General features: G+C 42.6%; 1 protein-coding gene across 4 annotated transcripts in view; it reads right to left on the bottom strand.

Annotated features, from left to right (window-relative positions):
• Positions 1 to 23,808, bottom strand: part of rnf44 (ring finger protein 44) — a 32,038-nt gene extending 8,230 nt beyond the window's left edge. The window contains exons 1-8 of one of the 4 annotated variants that reach the window (XM_065019990.1): positions 23,521 to 23,808; positions 19,026 to 19,206; positions 18,013 to 18,244; positions 16,986 to 17,144; positions 11,163 to 11,339; positions 9,068 to 9,235; positions 5,906 to 6,012; positions 1,432 to 1,519 (exon numbers count right to left, since the gene is read on the bottom strand). In XM_065019990.1, the coding sequence (XP_064876062.1) occupies positions 1,432 to 1,519; positions 5,906 to 6,012; positions 9,068 to 9,235; positions 11,163 to 11,339; positions 16,986 to 17,144; positions 18,013 to 18,244; positions 19,026 to 19,132 (1,038 nt within the window). In that variant the 5' untranslated portion in view covers positions 19,133 to 19,206; positions 23,521 to 23,808. Of the gene's footprint in view, positions 1 to 1,431; positions 1,520 to 5,905; positions 6,013 to 9,067; positions 9,236 to 11,162; positions 11,340 to 16,985; positions 17,145 to 18,012; positions 18,245 to 19,025; positions 19,207 to 19,353; positions 19,605 to 20,686; positions 20,927 to 23,520 lie in introns of those variants that run through there. The other 3 variants (XM_065019993.1, XM_065019992.1, XM_065019991.1) reach the window with 3 other exon arrangements.
• Between the last annotated feature and the right edge of the window lie 692 nt (positions 23,809 to 24,500).

The following is a 24,500-nucleotide window of genomic DNA, read 5'->3' as shown; positions in this document are numbered from 1 at the left end:
GCCCCTCTACTGTATATAGCCCCTACTGTATATAGCCCCTACTGTATATAGCCTCTACTGTATATAGCCTCTACTGTATATAGCGCCTCTACTGTATATAGCGCCTCTACTGTATATAGCGCCTCTACTGTATATAGCGCCTCTACTGTATATAGCGCCTTTTACTGTTGTTTTACTGTATATAGCCCTAATACTTTTTTTTCACTATTGTTATATAGCCCTCTACTGTATATAGCCTGTCTTTTTACTGTTGTTTTATTTCTTTACTTACATATTGTTCACCTAATACCTTTTTTTCACTATTGGTTAGAGCCTGTAAGTAAGCATTTCACTGTAAGGTCTACTAGACCTGTTGTATTCAGCATTTCACTCTAAGGTCTACTACACCTGTTGCATTCAGCATTTCACTGTGATTCTACTACACCTGTTGTATTCAGCATTTCACTGTAAGGTCTACTACACCTGTTGTATTCAGCATTTCACTGTAAGGTCTACTACACCTGTTATATTCAGCATTTCACTGTAAGGTCTACTACACCTGTTGTATTCAGCATTTCACTGTGAGGTCTACTACACCTGTTGTATTCAGCATTTCACTGTGAGGTCTACTACACCTGTTGTATTCAGCATTTCACTGTGAGGTCTACTACACCTGTTGTATTCAGCATTTCACTGTAACGTCTACTACACCTGTTGTATTCAGCATTTCACTGTGAGGTCTACTACACCTGATGTATTCAGCATTTCACTGTAAGGTCTACAACACCTGATGTATTCAGCGCACGTAACAAATAAACTTTGATTTGATTTAACCAATTAAACAATGTTGTGAGTGAGTACTTGGTGGGGGGGGGGACTCCCTTAAACTGCCCATATTTGACCAATTTTTTAAATTACAACTTCTGTTGGAGAGGATCAGATTGAGCCAAGTGAGGTATAGAATCACTGAACTACAAAAATACTATTCTCTGCCAAATAATATTCTTTTTACCATTAAGATTTGTAGAGCTACACCTCCCCTGGCTCAAATACTTATTTTCCACCATAATTCGCAAATTAATTCATTAAAAGTCCTACAATGTGATTTTCTGGATTTTTTTGTTTGTTGTCATTTGTCTGTCATAGTTGGAAGTGTAACTATGATGACAATTACAGGCCTCTCTCATCTTTTTAAGTGGGAGAACTTGCACAATTGGTGGCTGACTAAATACTTTTTTTGCCCCACTGTATATATATATATATATAGATAAAGACAATTTCCAAGGATTTTCTACCTGCAGCAAATCTAGTGGATAATGCTGGAAATACTGGTCAACTACCCCCCCCCCCCAAACTAAAAAAAAAAAAACATCCAAAACAACTGGCCCTGATACACGTGCAAACAGAAAGAAAAACAGTGTGTTTTCTAAGTGGATTGATTGGTCCTCTCACCTCATAGTTCTCCATCTCCACGTCATCTACATCCAGGTCCAGACTGATGGCTGGTCCCACTGCTGTGGGAGGCACAGGAAGCATCGACCTGCACAGAGACAGAACAGTCACATATCAAAGTTGATTTGTCACGTGCGCCGAATACAACAGCTGTCGTAGACCTCACAGTGAAATGATGAATACAACAGGTGTAGTAGACCTCACAGTGAAATGATGAATACAACAGGTGTAGTAGACCTTACAGTGAAATGCTGAATACAACAGCTGTGAAATGATGAATACAACAGGTGTAGTAGACCTTACAGTGAGACCTCACAGTGAAATGATGAATACAACAGGTGTAGTAGACCTCACAGTGAAATGATGAATACAACAGGTGTAGTAGACCTTACAGTGAAATGATGAATACAACAGGTGTAGTAGACCTCACAGTGAAATGATGAATACAACAGGTGTAGTAGACATTACAGTGAAATGCTTACTTACAGGCTCTAACCAATAGTGAAAAAAAGGTTTTAGGTGAACAATAGGTAGGAAATAAAACAGTAAAAAGACTGGCTATATACAGTAGAGAGGCTATATACAGTAGAGAGGCTATATACAGTAGAGGGGCTATATACAGTAGAGAGGCTATATACATTAGAGAGGCTATATACAGTAGAGGGGCTATATACAGTAGAGGGGCTATATACAGTAGAGGGGCTATATACAGTAGAGAGACTATATACAGTAGAGAGACTATATACAGTAGAGAGGCTATATACAGTAGAGGGGCTATATACAGTAGAGGGGCTATATACAGTAGAGAGGCTATATACAGTAGATAGGCTATATACAGTAGTGAGGCTATATACAGTAGTGAGGCAGTAGTGAGGCTATATACAGTAGAGGGGCTATATACAGTAGAGGGGCTATATACAGTAGACAGGCTATATACAGTAGAGGGGCTATATACAGTAGAGGGGCTATATACAGTAGACAGGCTATATACAGTAGAGAGGCTATATACAGTAGAGAGGCTATATACAGTAGAGTAGTTATATACAGTAGACAGGCTATATACAGTAGAGGGGCTATATACAGTAGAGGGGCTATATACAGTAGACAGGCTATATACAGTAGAGAGGCTATATACAGTAGAGAGGCTATATACAGTAGAGTAGTTATATACAGTAGAGTAGTTATATACAGTAGACAGGCTATATACAGTAGACAGGCTATATACAGTAGAGGGGCTATATACAGTAGACAGGCTATATACAGTAGACAGGCTATATACAGACACCGGTTAGTCAGTAGGTAGTATGTACATGTAGATATGGTTAAAGTGACTATGCATATATGATGAACAGAGAGTAGCAGCAGCGTAAAAAGAGGGGTTGGGGGGGACCCAGACCAAATGGGGACATGACACTTGGGATATGGATTCCATCAAATATTCCACTGTTGTACAACTGTTATCTGAGTGTACAGTATATACACCTCACTATATACACCTCACTATATACACCTCACTATATACACCTCACTATATACACCTCACTCAGTATATACACCTCACTATATACACCTCACTATATACACCTCACTATATACACCTCACTATATACACCTCACTATATACACCTCACTATATACACCTCACTATATACACCTCACTATATACACCTCACTATATACACCTCAGTATATACACCTCACTAGGTATATACACCTCACTAGGTATATACACCTCACTCAGTATATACACCTCACTATATACACCTCACTCAGTATATACACCTCACTATATACACCTCACTCAGTATATACACCTCACTATATACACCTCACTCAGTATATACACCTCACCCAGTATACACACCTCACTATATACACCTCACTCAGTATATACACCTCACTATATACACCTCACTATATACACCTCACTCAGTATATACACCTCACTATATACACCTCACTATATACACCTCACTATATACACCTCACTCAGTATATACACCTCACTATATACACCTCACTATATACACCTCACTATATACACCTCACTCGGTATATACACCTCACTCAGTATATACACCTCACCCAGTATACACACCTCACTATATACACCTCACTCGGTATATACACCTCACTATATACACCTCACTCGGTATATACACCTCACTATATACACCTCACTCGGTATATACACCTCACTATATACACCTCACTCGGTATATACACCTCACTATATACACCTCACTCAGTATATACACCTCACTCGGTATATACACCTCACTATATACACCTCACTCGGTATATACACCTCACTCGGTATATACACCTCACTATATACACCTCACTCAGTATATACACCTCACTATATACACCTCACTCGGTATATACACCTCACTCGGTATATACACCTCACTCAGTATATACACCTCACTATATACACCTCACTCAGTATATACACCTCACTCAGTATATACACCTCACTATATACACCTCACTCAGTATATACACCTCACTCAGTATACACACCTCACTATATACACCTCACTCAGTATATACACCTCACTATATACACCTCACTCAGTATATACACCTCACTATATACACCTCACTATATACACCTCACTATATACACCTCACTATATACACCTCACTCAGTATATACACCTCACTCAGTATATACACCTCACTCGGTATATACACCTCACTCGGTATATACACCTCACTATATACACCTCACTCGGTATATACACCTCACTATATACACCTCACTCGGTATATACACCTCACTATATACACCTCACTCAGTATATACACCTCACTATATACACCTCACTATATACACCTCACTATATACACCTCACCCAGTATACACACCTCACTATATACACCTCACTCAGTATATACACCTCACTATATACACCTCACTCAGTATATACACCTCACCCAGTATACACACCTCACTATATACACCTCACTCAGTATATACACCTCACCCAGTATACACACCTCACTATATACACCTCACTCAGTATATACACCTCACTCAGTATATACACCTCACCCAGTATATACACCTCACCCAGTATAAACACCTCACTATATACACCTCACTCAGTATATACACCTCACTCAGTATATACACCTCACTATATACACCTCACTCAGTATATACACCTCACTCAGTATATACACCTCACTCAGTATATACACCTCACTCAGTATATACACCTCACTCAGTATATACACCTCACTCAGTATATACACCTCACTCAGTATATACACCTCACTCACTATATACACCTCACTCACTATATACACCTCACTCACTATATACACCTCACTCACTATATACACCTCACTCACCTCACTCACTATATACACCTCACTCACTATATACACCTCATACACCTCACTCACTATATACACCTCACTCAGTATATACACCTCACTCAGTATATACACCTCACTCAGTATATACACCTCACTCAGTATATACACCTCACTCAGTATATACACCTCACTCACTATATACACCTCACTCACTATATACACCTCACTCACTATATACACCTCACTCACTATATACACCTCACTCACTATATACACCTCACTCACTATACACACCTCACTCAGTATACACACCTCACTCAGTATACACACCTCACTCAGTATACACACCTCACTCAGTATACACACCTCACTCAGTATACACACCTCACTCAGTATACACACCTCACTCAGTATACACACCTCACTCAGTATACACACCTCACTCAGTATACACACCTCACTCAGTATACACACCTCACTCAGTATACACACCTCACTCAGTATACACACCTCACTCAGTATACACACCTCACTCAGTATATACACCTCACTCAGTATATACACCTCACTCAGTATATACACCTCACTCAGTATATACACCTCACTCAGTATATACACCTCACTCAGTATATACACCTCACTCAGTATATACACCTCACTCAGTATACACCTCACTCAGTATATACACCTCACTCAGTATATACACCTCACTCAGTATATACACCTCACTCAGTATATACACCTCACTCAGTATATACACCTCACTCAGTATATACACCTCACTCAGTATATACACCTCACTCAGTATATACACCTCACTCAGTATATACACCTCACTCAGTATATACACCTCACTCAGTATATACACCTCACTCAGTATATACACCTCACTCAGTATATACACCTCACTCAGTATATACACCTCACTCAGTATATACACCTCACTCAGTATATACACCTCACTCAGTATACACCTCACTCAGTATACACCTCACTCAGTATACACCTCACTCAGTATACACCTCACTCAGTATACACCTCACGTTGAAGTGGTGGTACGATTGTAAGTCCTGAATGACTCTCGAGTCAATGAAAAGCGTATGTGTATCATTATGGTCTTTTTTTTTTTTGATTCCATACTCACAGGAAGTAGGGCAGGAAGCCTGGGTAGTAGGGTGGCGGCGGCGGCGGGGGCTGCTGTAACCGGTACCTGTGACCACTGACACGTCGCGGCAGCATGTGGGGGTATGGCTGAACAGGAGACAGACAGACAGACATATAGCTGTTAACATGGTGGTGGTGGTGAACTATGGAAGTGACTGGTTATTTAAAATGGTAATTACGCCAGATCTGTTGATTTAGCTAGTTCTACAATCTAGAGTCTGACCACTAGGAAGGGTCAGGCTGAGCTGGTTAGAGTCTGACCACTAGGAAGGGTCAGGCTGAGCTGGTTAGAGTCTGACCACTAGGAAGGGTCAGGCTGAGCTGGTTAGAGTCTGACCACTAGGAAGGGTCAGGCTGAGCTGGTTAGAGTCTGACCACTAGGAAGGGTCAGGCTGAGCTGGTTAGAGTCTGACCACTAGGAAGGGTCAGGCTGAGCTGGTTAGAGAGTCTGACCACTAGGAAGGGTCAGGCTGAGCTGGTTAGAGAGTCTGACACACTCTTGCTTCACCTCTTACTCTCCGATCCGTCTCGGAGCCTGAAAACAATATGCCGCAATGGATTACGGTCATTGTAGTTCATTCCCACGTTTATGCAGGTAGGTTGAATATTTGCTTAATGAAATCTACAACTCCCTTCAGCCCAGCGTCCCACATACACTACTGCTCGCCCCACATCTCATTCATGGGCATTAATATGGAGTTGGTCCCCCCTTTACTGCACTAGTGAGGTCGGACACTGAGGTTGGGTTGATGAGGCCTGGCTCGCAGTTGGAGTTCCAATTCATCCCAAAGAAGCTCGATGGGGTTGAGGTCAGGGCTTAGTGCAGGTCAGTCAAGTTCTTCCACACCGATCTCGACAAACCATTTCTGTATGGACCTCGCTTTGTGCACGGGGGCATTGTCATGCTGAAACAGGAAAGGGCCTTCCCCAAACTGTTGCCACAAAGTTGGAAGCACAGAATCATCTAGAATGTCATTGTTTGCGGTAGCGTTAACATTAAGGGGTCTGAACCATGAAAAACAGCCCCAGACCATTATTCCTCCTCCACCAAACATTACAGTTGGCACTATGTATTCAAACAGGTAGCGTTCTCCTGGCATCCACCAAACCCAGATCTGTCCATTGGACTGCCAGATGGACAGCCAGATGGACTGCCAGATGGTGTTTCATCACTCCAGATAAAGCATTTTCACTGCTCCAGAACTTTACACCACTCCAGCCGAAGCTTGGCATTGCACGTGGGAATCTTAGGCTTGTGTGCAGCTGCTCCGCCATGGAAACCCATTTCATTAAGCTCCTGACGAACAATTCTTGGATTCTGCGAGCTTGTGTGGCCTAGAACTTTGTGTCTGAGCCGTGGTTTCTCCTAGACGTTTCCACGTCACAATAACAGCACTATAACAGTTGACCGGGGAAAACTCTAGCAGGGCAAACATTTGACAAACTGACTGGTTGGGAAGGTAACGATGACACGTAGAAAGTGACTGAGCTCTTCAGTAAACGCCATTCTACTGACAATGCTTGTCTATGGAGATTGCATGGCTGTGTGCTCGATTTTATACACCGATCAGCAACGGGTTTGACTGAAATAGCCAAATCCACTAATTTGAAGGGATGTCCACATACTTTTGAACATGTAGTATAGTTTGACTTCTTGTGAATTATTTGATTTTATCTCTAGAAAAAGGGCATTAGGCTCACAACAAAAAAACTAACAAACAAAATCAGCTAAACGGAATTCAAGTAATTGAACCGACATCAGTCAATTAGCGGTTTAATAACCAGAAGAAAATAAATACTAATTTGTTAATCGCTCAGCACTAATATGTACCTCTAACTTCCTTCATACTGGACACAGATACATAACAATGGTATCCACAAGTTCATCAGACTCTGGGGAAGAAGATAAAGGACCTCACTGCCAAAATCCCCAAGTATCCCTTTAACAACGTAAAAATACCAGGATGTACTTCCAAAAATGTCTAAAAACAAAATGTCCAAGCAAAGAGATTTTTATTTTCTTCCACCTGGGAGTTTCGATTAGTGCTTTTCTGGACATTAGAAAGGTCTCTTAATTAACACACAGATACTAGTTCAGTCTCTTAACACACAGATACTAGTTCAGCTAGTTCAGTCTCTTAATGAACACACAGATACTAGTTCAGCTAGTTCAGTCTCTTAATGAACACACAGATACTAGTTCAGCCTCTTAACACACAGATACTAGTTCAGCTAGTTCAGTCTCTTAACACACAGATACTAGCTAGCTCTGTGAGGTAAAGTCTTACCACTGGGCAGGGCAGGTTGGAGGTAAAGTCTTACCACTGGGAAGGGCAGGTGGGAGGTAAAGTCTTACTACTGGAAAGGAGGGCAGGTTGAGGTAAAGTCTTACCACTGGGGAGGGCAGGTTGAGGTACAGTCTTACCACTGGGGAGGGCAGGTTGAGGTACAGTCTTACCACTGGGAAGGGCAGGTTGAGGTAAAGCCTTACCACTGGGAAGGGCAGGTTGAGGTAAAGTCTTACCACTGGGAAGGAGGGCAGGTTGAGGTAAAGTCTTACCACTGGGAAGGAGGGCAGGTTGAGGTAAAGTCTTACCACTGAGAAGGGCAGGTGGGAGGTAAAGTCTTACCACTGGGAAGGGCAGGTTGAGGTAAAGTCTTACCACTGGGGAGGGCAGGTTGGGGTAAAGTCTTACCACTGGGGAGGGCAGGTTGAGGTAAAGTTTTACCACTGGGGAGGGCAGGTTGAGGTAAAGTCTTACCACTGGGGAGGGCAGGTTGAGGTAAAGTCTTACCACTGGGAAGGGCAGGTTGAGGTAAAGTCTTACCACTGGGGAGGGCAGGTTGAGGTAAAGTCTTACCACTGGGAAGGGCAGGTTGAGGTAAAGTCTTACCACTGGGGAGGGCAGGTTGGGGTAAAGTCTTACCACTGGGGAGGGCAGGTTGGGGTAAAGTCTTACCACTGGGAAGGGCAGGTGTGAGGTAAAGTCTTACCACTGGGAAGGGCATCTCTTGGTGCAGAGGCTCCTGAGGGAGGTAAAGTCTTACCACTGAGAAGGAGGGCATCTCCTGGTGCAGAGGCTCCTGAGGGAGGTAAAGGCATCTCCTGGTGCAGAGGCTCCTGAGGGAGGTAAAGTCTTACCACTGGGAAGGGCATCTCCTGGTGCAGAGGCTCCTGAGGGAGGTACTGGAGGGGGACAGAGGGAGGCATCGCTGGTGGGTGGTGGTGACTCGAGGCAGGGTAAGAGAACGTTCCTAATGGATGCTGGTCCCCCCTGAGGTCCACTTCATTCTCTACCCTCTGGAGAGGCTGGCCGAGGGGAAAGGGAGGGAGTGAGAGAGAACTAAAACAGTCAGTGATGGGTTTTATATATACATTCTAACTCTTACTCGTTCCTTTTTAATTAAAATGTGGATCAAATACTATACACAAAATACAGACAGAAACTGAAAGGAATAATAATATTGGGTTAACACATTGTAACTAAATCCTAGGTGACTAATCACTTTTTGTTTTATTTATGTGGATCAACTACTGTGGATGACGAGGCGTACGTATAACGTTATTCCAATGTTAGTGCACTATCTAGGGAATAGGGTCCTCGTCTAAAGTAGTGCACTATATAGGGAATAGGGTCCTCGTCTAAAGTAGTGCACTATCTAGGGAATAGGGTCCTCGTCTAAAGTAGTGCACTATCTAGGGAATAGGGTCCTCGTCTAAAGTAGTGCACTATCTAGGGAATAGGGTCCTCGTCTAAAGTAGTGCACTAAAGTAGTAGTGCACTATATAGGGAATAGGGTCCTCGTCTAAAGTAGTGCACTATCTAGGGAATAGGGTCCTCGTCTAAAGTAGTGCACTATCTAGGGAATGGGGTCCTCGTCTAAAGTAGTGCACTATATAGGGAATAGGGTCCTCGTTTAAAGTAGTGCACTATATAGGGAATAGGGCTCTGGTCTAAAGTAGTGCACTATATAGGGAATAGGGCTCTGGTCTAAAGTAGTGCACTATCTAGGGAATAGGGTCCTCGTCTAAAGTAGTGCACTATCTAGGGAATAGGGTCCTCGTCTAAAGTAGTGCACTATCTAGGGAATAGGGTCCTCGTCTAAAGTAGTGCACTATATAGGGAATAGGGCTCTGGTCTAAAGTAGTGCACTATCTAGGGAATAGGGTCCTCGTCTAAAGTAGTGCACTATATAGGGAATAGGGTCCTCGTCTAAAGTAGTGCACTATATAGGGAATAGGGCCCTGGTCTAAAGTAGTGCACTATATAGGGAATAGGGTCCTCGTCTAAAGTAGTGCACTATCTAGGGAATAGGGTCCTCGTCTAAAGTAGTGCACTAAAGTAGGGCCCTGCACTATATAGGAATAGGGCCCTGGTCTAAAGTAGTGCACTATATAGGGAATAGGTCCTCGTCTAAAGTCCTCGTCTAAAGTAGTGCACTATCTAGGAATAGGGTCCTCGTCTAAAGTAGTGCACTATCTAGGAATAGGGTCCTCGTCTAAAGTAGTGCACTATATAGGGAATAGGGCTAGTGCACTATCTAGGGAATAGGGTCCTCGTCTAAAGTAGTGCACTATCTAGGGAATAGGGTCCTCGTCTAAAGTAGTGCACTATATAGGGAATAGGGCCCTGGTCTGGTCTAAAGTAGTGCACTATCTAGGGAATAGGGTCCTAAATTAGTGCACTATATAGGAATAGGGCCCTAAAGTAGTGCACTATATAGGGAATAGGGTCCTGGTCTAAAGTAGTGCACTATATAGGGAAAAGTGCCCTGGTCTAAAGTAGTGCACTATATAGGGAATAGGGCCCTGGTCTAAAGTAGTGCACTATATAGTGGTCTAAAGTAGTGCACTATATAGGGAATAGGGCCCTGGTCTAAATTAGTGCACTATATAGGGAATAGGGCCCTGGTCTAAAGTAGTGCACTATATAGGGAATAGGGCCCTGGTCTAAAGTAGTGCACTATATAGGGAATAGGGCTCTGGTCTAAAGTAGTGCACTATATAGGGAATAGGGCCCCGGTCTAATGTAGTGCACTATATAGGGAATAGGGCTCTGGTCTAAAGTAGTGCACTATGTAGGGAATAGGGCTCTGGTCTAAAGTAGTGCACTATGTAGGGAATAGGACTCTGGTCTAAAGTAATGCACATTTATAGGGAAAATGCCTATGGTCTAAAGTAGTGCACTATGTAGGGTGTAAGGAGCCATTTGGGACTCCGACGGAGGGGTACTCACCATGCGTGGGTGCTGCCTCTGGAGAGGGAGGAACTGGCTGAGAGGAGTAAGGTGAGGAGGCTGGTGGGGTGGCGGCCCCGGGGGGTTGGGGTGCAATATAAAATGTTCGCTGGAGATCAGGGGTGGGAAAGCTTGGTAAGACACTGGCAAATGCTGCATTGTACAGGCTTGGATGAGCTGTAAAAATAGAGAGAGAAAAACCAGACAGAACACACTGTTAAAAACACAAATTGTAACAACGAACGGTGGTTCACCATACAGAACAAGACTGGCAGGGCCGTACCTCAAGAAACCAATTCTACATAAAGAGTGAAATAGGTCCATAGCTCAGATGCAATGATGCCAAGAATATTAGCAAATATCATGCTGCTAAACAGCTTAAAAAAGAAGCAGTGTCGGTAGTGGTGGTTCATCGACAGTGAACACAACTGAAGTTGAATGGTGGTGTGTCGGTAGTGGTATGGTGGTGTGTCGGTAGTGGTATGGTGGTGTGTCGGTAGTGGTATGGTGGTGTGTCGGTAGTGGTATGGTGGTGTGTCGGTAGTGGTGGTGTGTCGGTAGTGGTATGGTGGTGTGTCGGTAGTGGTATGGTGGTGTGTCGGTAGTGGTATGGTGGTGTGTCGGTAGTGGTATGGTGGTGTGTCGGTAGTGGTATGGTGGTGTGTCGGTAGTGGTATGGTGGTGTGTCGGTAGTGGTATGGTGGTGTGTCGGTAGTGGTATGGTGGTGTGTCGGTAGTGGTATGGTGGTGTGTCGGTAGTGGTAATAAAGTTCTGAACCGGTTTGAACCCATAAAAAAGTGCTGGTTTATATCGTTCTTTTAAAAACTGAAATATATATATCAGTTATATATCAGTAATATATTATCAGTAATATATATATATATATCAGTTATATATCAGTAATATATATATATATATATCAGTTATATATCAGTAATATATCAGTAATATATATATATATATCAGTTATATATCAGTAATATATTATCAGTAATATATATATATATATATCAGTTATATATCAGTAATATATATATATATATCAGTTATATATCAGTAATATATTATCAGTAATATATATATATATATCAGTTATATATCAGTAATATATTATCAGTAATATATATATATATATATCAGTTATATATCAGTAATATATTATCAGTAATATATATATATATTTACATTTAGCTCTACATTAAATGACTTCATCAATCAGTGCAGGTAGAACAGCTTGCTGTGGAGTGGGTGAGGAAAGTCATTAAGAGCACATTGTATTTTGCCGTAACAGCATGGTGTAATCATAATGAAAGATAAAACACACACTGTGCCGACAGTCATGCAACTGAAGGAGAGAGCGAGAGAGGATGGAGGAAGTTCGCCTTGAAGCGCTGGGCATCTTGTTATGACGGCAGGGTAGCCTAGTGGTTAGAGCGCTGGACTAGTAACCGAAAGGTTGCAAGTTCAAACCCCCGAGCTCTGTCGTTCTGCCCCTGAACAGGCAGTTAACCCACTGTTCCTAGGCTGTCATTGAAAATAAGAATTTGTTCTTAACTGACTTGCCTAGTTAAATAAAGAGGTGTATCAACAGTGGGTATGGTGTGTAGGAAGAGGTGTATCAACAGTGGGTATGGTGTGTAGGAAGAGGTGTATTAACAGTGGGTATGGTGTGTAGGAAGAGGTGTATTAACAGTGGGTATGGTGTGTAGGAAGAGGTGTGTTAACAGTGGGTATGGTAGGAAGAGGTGTATCAACAGTGGGTATGGTGCGTAGGAAGAGGTGTGTTAACAGTGGGTATGGTGTGTAGGAAGAGGTGTATCAACAGTGGGTATGGTGTGTAGGAAGAGGTGTATTAACAGTGGGTATGGTGTGTAGGAAGAGGTGTATTAACCGTGGGTATGGTGTATCAACAGTGGGTATGGTGTGTAGGAAGAGGTGTATCAACAGTGGGTATGGTGTGTAGGAAGAGGTGTATCAACAGTGGGTATGGTGTATCAACAGTGGGTATGGTGTGTTAACAGTAGGAAGAGGTGTATCAACAGTGGGTATGGTGTAAAATAAAAAATAAAAAATTACATCATTATCTGAATTAGGCCCACACAATTATACCTAGGGAGGAGTGGCTTCTATGGAGAAACTTTGAATATCTTTTGAATTTCCGAGTTGGTTTAACGTTGGACCAGAGAAGCTAGCTAGCTAACAAGCTTATGGGTGCAGAGCAGCACTAGAATTTAAAACACATCCTACCTTCTTGAAGTTAATAAATCCCATGTGAAATGTGATAATGTTAGTTAATATACTATAGCTAAAAAAAAAGCAAATCCATTCTTATCTAATGAAACATATCTCCCTAATTTCTGAATTACGCCTCTAACGTCGTCAGTAGACTACAGTAAGATACGCTTCAGAGGGGGAGGGGCTACAGCAACCTACACTTCAGAGGGGGAGGGGCTACAGTAACCTACACTTCAGAGGGGAGGAGCAGTTAGCCTAAACACACACACATTGGCAGATTTCCAGCTAGCAGGCAGACGCTGGATTAAGTTTCTGAGTGACAGAGGGATTTGCATAGACTCTTTGTTTGTGATTTTTGTGGGACGAAATAAATTGTTATTAACCAGTTCCCATGCTTTTAAAATAACAGTTATGTTCCGGAACAGTTTAGATCACTTTTGTTTTTGATTTGGGTTCTGTTCCCCCTGAACCAGTCCCAACCCTTGGTTGGTAGTGGTATGGTGTGTTGGTAGTGGTACGATGGGTATGCTAGCTGGTGTGGCTGGAATGGGTATGGTGTGTAGGAAGAGGTGTATTAACAGTAGGAAGTGGTGTGTTAACAGTGGGTATGGTGTGTAGGAAGAGGTGTATCAACAGTGGGTATGGTGTGTAGGAAGAGGTGTGTTAACAGTAGGAAGTGGTGTGTTAACAGTGGGTATGGTGTATCAACAGTGGGTATGGTGTATCAACAGTGGGTATGGTGTATCAACAGTGGGTATGGTGTATCAACAGTGGGTATGGTGTGTAGGAAGAGGTGTGTTAACAGTAGGTATGGTGTGTAGGAAGAGGTGTATTAACAGTAGGAAGAGGTGTATCAACAGTGGGTATGGTGTGTTAACAGTGGGTATGGTATGTAGGAAGAGGTGTATCAACAGTGGGTATGGTGTATCAACAGTGGGTATGGTGTATCAACAGTGGGTATGGTGTGTTAACAGTAGGAAGAGGTGTATCAACAGTGGGTATGGTGTGTAGGAAGAGGTGTATCAACAGTAGGAAGAGGTGTATCAACAGTGGGTATGGTGTATCAACAGTAGGAAGAGGTGTATCAACAGTGGGTATGGTGTTTAGGAAGAGGTGTATTAACAGTGGGTATGGTGTGTAGGAAGAGGTGTGTTAACAGTGGGTATGGTGCGTAGGAAGAGGTGTATCAACAGTGGGTATGGTGTGTAGGAAGAGGTGTATCAACAGTGGGTATGGTGTATCAACAGTGGGTATGGTGTATCAACAGTGGGTATGGTGTATCAACAGTGGGTATGGTGTGTAGGAAGAGGTGTATTAACAGTAGGAAGAGGTGTATCAACAGTGGGTATGGTGTGTAGGAAGAGGTGTGTTAACAGTGGGTATGGTGTGTAGGAAGAGGTGTATTAACAGTAGGAAAAGGTGTATCAACAGTGGGTATGGTGTGTAGGAAGAGGTGTATTAACAGTAGGAAGAGGTGTATCAACAGTGGGTATGGTGTATCAACAGTAGGAAGAGGTGTATCAACAGTGGGTATGGTGTGTTAACAGTGGGTATGGTGTGTAGGAAGAGGTGTGTTAACAGTGGGTATGGTGTGTAGGAAGAGGTGTATTAACAGTGGGTATGGTGTGTAGGAAGAGGTGTATTAACAGTGGGTATGGTGTGTAGGAAGAGGTGTATTAACAGTGGGTATGGTGTGTAGGAAGAGGTGTATCAACAGTGGGTATGGTGTGTAGGAAGAGGTGTATTAACAGTGGGTATGGTGTATCAACAGTGGGTATGGTGTGTAGGAAGAGGTGTATCAACAGTGGGTATGGTGTGTAGGAAGAGGTGTATCAACAGTGGGTATGGTGTATCAACAGTGGGTATGGTGTGTTAACAGTAGGAAGAGGTGTATCAACAGTGGGTATGGTGTATCAACAGTGGGTATGGTGTATCAACAGTGGGTATGGTGTGTAGGAAGAGGTGTGTTAACAGTAGGAAGAGGTGTATCAACAGTGGGTATGGTGTGTAGGAAGAGGTGTGTTAACAGTGGGTATGGTGTGTAGGAAGAGGTGTATCAACAGTGGGTATGGTGTATCAACAGTGGGTATGGTGTGTTAACAGTAGGAAGAGGTGTATCAACAGTGGGTATGGTGTATCAACAGTGGGTATGGTGTATCAACAGTGGGTATGGTGTGTAGGAAGAGGTGTATTAACAGTAGGAAGAGGTGTATCAACAGTGGGTATGGTGTGTAGGAAGAGGTGTATTAACAGTAGGAAGAGGTGTATCAACAGTGGGTATGGTGTATCAACAGTGGGTATGGTGTATCAACAGTGGGTATGGTGTATCAACAGTGGGTATGGTGTGTAGGAAGAGGTGTGTTAACAGTAGGAAGAGGTGTATCAACAGTGGGTATGGTGTATCAACAGTGGGTATGGTGTGTAGGAAGAGGTGTATCAACAGTGGGTATGGTGTGTAGGAAGAGGTGTATCAACAGTGGGTATGGTGTGTCAACAGTGGGTATGGTGTATCAACAGTGGGTATGGTGTGTCAACAGTGGGTATGGTGTGTCAACAGTGGGTATGGTGTGTCAACAGTGGGTATGGTGTGGGGTATGGTGTGTTAACAGTGGGTATGGTGTATCAACAGTGGGTATGGTGTGGGGTATGGTGTGTTAACAGTGGGTATGGTGTGTAGGAAGAGGTGTGTTAACAGTAGGAAGTGGTGTATCAACAGTGGGTATGGTGTGTTAACAGTGGGTATGGTGTGTAGGAAGAGGTGTGTTAACAGTAGGAAGTGGTGTATCAACAGTGGGTATGGTGTATCAACAGTAGGAAGTGGTGTATCAACAGTGGGTATGGTGTATCAACAGTGGGTATGGTGTATCAACAGTGGGTATGGTGTATCAACAGTGGGTATGGTGTATCAACAGTGGGTATGGTGTGTTAACAGTAGGAAGTGGTGTATCAACAGTGGGTATGGTGTATCAACAGTGGGTATGGTAGGAAGTGGTGCATCAACAGTGGGTATGGTAGGAAGTGGTGTATCAACAGTGGGTATGGTAGGAAGTGGTGTATCAACAGTGGGTATGGTAGGAAGTGGTGTATCAACAGTGGGTATGGTGTGTTAACAGTAGGAAGTGGTGTATCAACAGTGGGTATGGTGTATCAACAGTAGGAAGTGGTGTATTAACAGTGGGTATGGTAGGAAGAGGTGTATCAACAGTAGGAAGTGGTGTGTTAACAGTAGGAAGTGGTGTATTAACAGTGGGTATGGTAGGAAGAGGTGTATCAACAGTAGGAAGTGGTGTGTTAACAGTAGGAAGTGGTGTATTAACAGTGGGTATGGTAGGAAGAGGTGTATCAACAGTAGGAAGTGGTGTATCAACAGTAGGAAGTGGTGTATCAACAGGGTGTATCAACAGTGGGTATGGTTTGTTAACAGTAGGAAGTGGTGTATCAACAGGGTGTATCAACAGTGGGTATGGTGTGTTAACAGTAGGAAGAGGTGTATTAACAGGGTGTATTAACAGGGTGTATCAACAGTATGTTGGTGTGTTGCTGACATGGACGTCACTGACATTCCAGCTCTTCCTTTTCAAACTCACAGGAGGAGGAAGGCAGCAGAGCAGAGAGAGCTGTCCGCTGAACATTACCGAGCATGCTGGGAGCTGCTGACTGTTGCACCCTGGGAGAGGTTGCCCGGTGTGGATGGGGAAACCGTGCGTCGTCACCGTGGTAACAGTGTAAGAGATGGGAACGGATCCCTGGTGCAATATTAGTACAAGAGAGAAAACAATGATTCAGTCCATTTTCCAAACAACTTCAAAAGACAAAAGCGTAAACACGTAGTCAACGTCTCATTTTGAAAACTGTTCTGTGTATTTTCTTTCTCCAAAGCTCACAGTGTCATAGAGACTAACAAACGGCATAAATTATCCACATCTGGCCCAGATCTTAAACCAGTGTGAATTTCTAATTCACAACATTTTAATTTGACCTTTATTTAACGAGGCAAATCAGTTAAAGAACAAATTGTTATTTACGACGACGTCCTACCGGGGAACAAGTGGGTTAACTGCCTTGTTCAACATACACTCTGAAAGTAATGAAAGGAAAGTTGTACACTCTTCTCTAGTCTTTTCATTTTGATTGTGTTCCAAATGGTACCGACAGGGAAGCCTTGTGGTTAGAGCGTTGGACTAGTAACCGGAAGGTTGCAAGTTCAAATCCCTGAACTCTGTCGTTCTGCCCCTGAACAGGCAGTTAACCCACTGTTCCTATGCCGTCATTGAAAATAAGAATTTGTTCTTAACTGACTTACCTAGTTAAATAAAGGTTAAAATAATAATTAAGTGCAGTACTTTTGACCAGGGTTAGGGTCCCTACTACTACAGCGGTGTGTACCTACGCACCTGGTCGTGTAGCTACGCACCTGGTCGTGTAGCTACGCACCTGGTCGTGTAGCTACGCACCTGGTCGTGTACCTACGCACCTGGTCGTGTACCTACGCACCTGGTCGTGTACCTACGCACCTGGTCGTGTACCTACGCACCTGGTCGTGTACCTACGCATCTGGTCGTGTACCTACGCACCTGGTCGTGTACCTACGCACCTGGTCGTGTACCTACGCACCTGGTCGTGTAGCTCCACCATGATGGGGGTCTGTTGATGCCGAGGTGGGTGTGCGGCAGGGTGGAGCATGCGTGGCGGGGCACTGGCGTGGCTGTACTGTCTGGCCTCATCTAAAAGAACCTGCTGATGTTGCTGGGAGAAGAGAGGGTGGTGGAAGTTCTCATCCTGGAGCGAGGAGTCGTGCAGTACGACCGGTCGGTCTCGACTCCCCCACTGTCGTCTCACTGGCGGGCTGCAGAAACATCAAGGTAGCACCCCATAAAACATCCATGCATTTCAAAATAAATAAAAAAAGTGTATCCAATTATCTGTTTAGGATATACTTAGACAATTAACACGATCTGTTTGGGATATACTTAGACAATTAACACGATCCGTTTGGGATATACTTAGACAATTAACACGATCTGTTTGGGACAATTAACACGATCCGTTTGGGATATACTTAGACAATTAACACGATCCGTTTGGGATATACTTAGACAATTAACACGATCCGTTTGGGATATACTTAGACAATTAACACGATCTGTTTGGGATATACTTAGACAATTAACACGATCTGTTTGGGATATACTTAGACAATTTATTTTTTTCGATACAACACTTTATTCAAATGTATATGCATTTTTTAAATATATATTTTTAACAAATGTTAATTCTGCTTTTTCTTCAGTTCATGTAAACTGTGACAGTAGTTTATTAAATACAGTCAAAAAAGTGCTGTCTGGGCAGTTGGTCCTTGAATAGAGCACAAATGATTCCTAAACCCTATGTAGTAGACCAGAACACACTATACAGGAAACCTCAGGGTGGATGGCCCATTATCCCATGATGACAGTTGATTTTTTTAAAATGTAAAACGTTTTTTTTTAAAAGAGGGTGTGTGCTTTCCAAATGTTTCCCTATTCCCTAAATAGTGCACTACTTTTGACCAGAGCTTTATGGGTAGTGTACTGTATAGGGTTGCCATTTGGAATACATAAAGTACTAAAGGAGTCAGCACTATTTACCTTCTCCTGAGGTGCACTGGGGTGTTGCAGGGCTCTCCTAGGAACCTCCTCTGGTTCAAGGGGGCTGTCGGTGGCCGCCTAGTCACTGCTATTTCCCATGGTCGCATTGGTGACGTCGTGGGGACCGACGAGTCACACGCTGGAAGAGGAGAGCAGGTGCCCTCTAACCTCTGTCTTTACCCTGAAAATAAAACACCATTAGCTTCCCCAACAACACTCACTAGTCTGGATACGCAAAACGGAGGTTGATTTGAAATGTGTGTCTATATATCAAATCATTTCTGGGTAATAATTAATAATAATTTCCAATAAAAGCTGGCAAAAATACCCATTTCTCAAGCAAGAATTTAGCTGGGACTGTCTGGGAGGGGAAAACTGAAAACTAGCTGTTATTGGCAGAGAGGTTTGGAACTCTTTGTTAATTGGCCTATTGACCAATTTAACACGTGGTGATGTCACCGTGGAAAGCTGAAACTCCCGTCCATGCAAACCTGCTGATTACAAGGTCCTGTGTAGATTTCATTGTCAACCAATCAACTATCAGGAAACAACATCTGATCAAATGTTTTCACACTTTTACAGTGTTAGTTTCATCCGCTGTTGTACAATAAGAGAAAATAACACAGGAAAACAGAACTTTGACTGCACCTTTTAGACCAAAAAAAAACTTTAAAAACTGAAAATACTACACCAAGTCACTAAGAGCATCTGCTAAATGACAGATGTATAGCTACTGACTGTATGGAGCTATAAGTGCAAGGTATTTACACAGGTAGCCCAAATCTTATGTTTTCCACTAATTGGTCCTTTGACCAATCACGTCAGATTTATTCACAACAAATGTTTTCAGAGATGATCTGATTGGTCCAAAAATCTATAAGTAAAACAAAAATTTAAACACATTGGACTGCCTGTATAAACGCAGCCAAAGAATCGCCGGACTATTTAAAAGTCATAAATTGGTAAATAGGGGGCGCTGTAGCTAACATAAACAAGGAAAGCCATGTGCTCAGGGACAAACAAAGCAACAACAAAGGACGAGGAGTTAGCTAAATAAATAGCAATAACATTTTTTTTTCTCGTTTTAATGAGACGTTACACTTGTAACGTTACACTTGTATTTTCATTTCCAGTTGCATGGCTGAGATTCCATGATGTTAACGCATTTAGCCTCAAAAAGCACAAAGGTATTGCTTGCAATGGACACAGGAGCCAAGAAATAAGCCAAGAAAACCGTCCACTGTCAACCACATTTATTTTTTTGAAGTGTGCGTGTTGCACAAAAGCAGCAAGCTTTTCAAATCAATATTTCGCAAATACGCTAGCTATCAATAGTTAAATGCACAATAGGAACATGATTAGCTAACCTGCCTAGCCTCTCTTTTCCTTTTAGCTAACTGAGAATGCTTAACTAGCTAAACACCTTAAGCAAACCTGCTTTAGTCTCAACTCAGAAGACGAGGGATGCGCGGACTGAGGTTATATAACTTCATTGGTTAACTTTATCAGGCTGTATTATGTTAGTGGATAGCCTATTAGCTATCTAACGTTATTGCATAGTCCATCCATCAGCCTAAAGAAATACAAGCTGGTATATTATTTATTTTTTCTAATGAATGCTTCGTTTAGAATGATTAATTACGATAAATTGTAATTGGCACCTTTCCTTCACGCGTGTTATTGTCACGGAGCGCCTTGGACAGCGTTGTTTTTGATGAAGCCACCGCTCTTCTGCCCCAGTGTTAAAAACACCAATCACAAACTGTAGGCGAGGCCGAAACCAAGTACGCTTTATAGCTACATTATATCCCAAATAAACGATTCACATTCTGTTGGGGATAGGAATTATTAATCACAAATACATACACATCCAAAAAGACATATTAGGTCTGGTACAGACACAACTTTGACGCGGAACAACTCAACTTAGGTACAGCTTTGAAAACCTCTTTAGGATCCGCCCTCCCCCCCCCAATTTTCGCCTAAAATGACATTCCCAAATCTAACTGCCTGTAGCTCAGGCCCTGAAGCAAGGATATGTATATTCTTGGTACCATTTGAAAGGAGACACTTTGAGTTGTGTGGAAGCGTGAAAGGAATGTAGGGTAATATAACACAATAAATCTGGGAAAATATAATACAAAGAGAAAAAACTTTATTTTGTATTTTTTGTTAAATGCAAGAGAAAGGCCATAATGTATTATTCCAGCCCAGGTGCAATTTAGATTTTGGCCACTAGATGGTAGCAGTATATGTGCATATATATATTTTAGACTGATCCAATGAACTATTGCATGTCTGTTCCAAATTTTGTATAAAGACTGGCCAAATGTGCCTAATTTTTTTATTAATAACTTTTAATGTTCAAATTTGTGCACTCTCTTCAAACAATAGCAAGGTATTCTTTCACAGTAATAGCTACTGTAAATTGGACAGTGCAGTTAGATTAACAAGAATTTAAGCTTTCTGCCAATATCAGATATGTCATGCGGCCCACAGAGCTACTATCTGCTAGCACTCATTGCTAGTAAGTCATGTTAGCACACCCTGCTAGTTAGTCATGTTAGCACACCCTGCTAGTTAGTCATGTTAGCATACCATGCTAGGTAGTCATGTTAGCACACCCCGCTAGTTAGTCATGTTAGCACACCCCGCTAGGTAGTCATGTTAGCACACCCCGCTAGGTAGTCATGGTAGCACACCCCGCTAGGTAGTCATGTTAGCACACCCCGCTAGTTAGTCATGTTAGCACACCTTGCTAGGTAGTCATGTTAGCACACCCCGCTAGGTAGTCATGTTAGCACACCCCGCTAGGTAGACATGGTAGCACACCCCGCTAGGTAGTCATGTTAGCACACCCCGCTAGGTAGTCATGGTAGCACACCCCGCTAGGTAGTCATGTTAGCACACCCCGCTAGTTAGTCATGTTAGCACACCTCGCTAGTTAGTCATGTTAGCACACCCCGCTAGGTAGTCATGTTAGCACACCCCGCTAGGTAGTCATGGTAGCACACCCCGCTAGGTAGTCATGGTAGCACACCCTGCTAGTTAGTCATGTTAGCACACCTCGCTAGTTAGTCATGTTAGCACACCTCGCTAGTTAGTCATGTTAGCACACCTCGCTAGTTAGTCATGGTAGCACACCCCGCTAGGTAGTCATGTTAGCACACCCTGCTAGTTAGTCATGTTAGCACACCCTGCTAGGTAGTCATGTTAGCACACCTTGCTAGTTAGTCATGGTAGCACACCCCGCTAGGTAGTCATGGTAGCACACCCCGCTAGGTAGTCAGTAACATCAATCACAGATAGACAAGGTAAAAACCTGTTGATCTGCCCCTGAATAAGGCAGTTAACCCACAGTTCCTAGGCTGTCATTGAAAATAAGAATTAGTTATTAACTGACTTGCCTAGTTAAATAAAAGGTCAAAACAAAAATAATTAAATACAAATGGAGCAAAACATTTGAATTTTAGAATCCGAGAGTAAATATCGATTGATAAAATTCACCTTGTCCAAGAGAGATTGACATAGTTATCAAAACGGCACGCCAGGGTAAGCCTACGCAAAACACAGCCCTAATTTTAAGTGTGGGAAAAATGAATGGTGGAAAAACGATTGGAACCATTTCCTTGTTTGACCGCTAGGTTTTATGGTTATTATGACTCACACTGTGGTACTCTAGAGAGAGGCTTGCTTGGTGTTAGCACATGCGCAGATCAAATACACAGTTGGGAACGCTAATTTAGCTGGGTTTACACGTCCTAATAATTCGAAAGATTGCTCAGAAAAATCAGGTTTTAAACGGCGTATGTTTACTTCGATTTTTGACCCTACACGGATTAAGATACACAGAGAAAGGTGTTTACATGACTTTTACATAATCACTTTAATATCGAATTATTACTGTGCATGTAAAATGTACTCACTATAGTGGTCCTTGCACAGGATATGTATATGTGGAATAAAGTAGTGTGGGCCAGTAACGGGAGCGACAGACATTGAGAATTGCCTAAACCAAATAAATAAAGTATATACATTTTTTAAGTATATTGATCCAGCAATACATATATTTTGCCCAGAAACATTGCATCATGGATTATGTCTGAGCATCTGCACGTCAGGCAGGCCTGGCTGTCTGATTGCTTCACTGCGGATAAAAACACTGCAATGTTGCATACGGGAATATGCACATAAGGGAGAAGGAGACCAAGAGCATCCTTATTGGGATGTTCTAACCATCTTTTCCGGGACATAATACCGGTTCGTGAAGTGGGAGATAGCGTAAGGATAGACCCCGTTTCCTATGCCGAATGTAAACATTACTCTCCTAGAGAAATACAAAACAAGGAGGGGCTCAAGGCAGGCTGGGGGAAAAGACAGACAGCGAAGCACAACGCAGTCCCTCTGGAAAAACTGCGACCCGGCTAAACTAGCACGCAAACAGGAACAGAAAATCTATGCAAACTTGTCTAGACAACGTGATAAATATCGTTACCTGATTGTTAATTAGCAAGCATTTGATTTAATGATACTTCTTGTAATCCTTCATATCTCGTTCATATTTTCGGTGCGGCATTGTCGTCAGCTGTTCCTATGTGGAACATTCCGTGGATTTTACCACTATTGTAAAGAAAGGTACAAACATTATACCTTGTATTACAAAACACCTGAAACCAACATCCTACGCGGGATTTATGACTAGACGCCGCCAAATTGTAATCACAATATACTCCAGTTGATTGTACATGGCTGGTAGAAAACCCCGACACTTGTTTTGGGGGTTCGCAGTGAACGTTTTACCCCCATTTGGGCGCATTTGAGAGAGCGCACTCCATCCTGTCTGCTTTACCGTAATGACAGTATGAGTGTGACCGTCAAAAATATCCCCAATGTCATGTGTCGGCGGTCAAGATCACTTGTCTATAAGTAGGTCAATGGCCTCATATCTAAGGGATTTTGACTTTATATGCTTTGTTTTAGTTTGTATCAATGCAACTTCACTATCAGGTACACACGATGGTCATTTAGTATCCTTCCAAGAATGTTGAAGAACAACCCCAATATTATTACGCTACACTACACCCAACGGAAGTGGTCGGGATTGGGAACCACACTTATCCTTGTCTGAGACGAGACCTGAAGATTTAGTCTGGCTTCCCAAGTCAATGTCTTAGGTTTTTGCTCATTTGGGGAAAACGAGTCAGGTGGCACACAGGAGATCCAGGGTTCGTCATTTTGGTTTGCGACACAAACAGTGCGTGCTTTTGACCTCTGCCTCCCTCTAGTGGAAAAGCAGGTATTCACTATATGTCTTTCTTCAGCTCATCTCGATAAGGACTTGTGTGAGATGACGTGAAATATTATTCGTAAAAGTATTTTATATATATATATATTATTTGTAACTTTTTTTTTATTCGACATGTATTTATCCAGGAAGTCCCATTGAGGTCAGAAGACAAGAGGTCACGTGATCAT

Source organism: Oncorhynchus nerka, linkage group LG6 (genome assembly GCF_034236695.1).
Source record: "Oncorhynchus nerka isolate Pitt River linkage group LG6, Oner_Uvic_2.0, whole genome shotgun sequence".
Classification (NCBI taxonomy): Eukaryota; Metazoa; Chordata; class Actinopteri; order Salmoniformes; family Salmonidae; genus Oncorhynchus; species Oncorhynchus nerka.
This window is presented reverse-complemented; position numbering and strand designations above follow the sequence as displayed.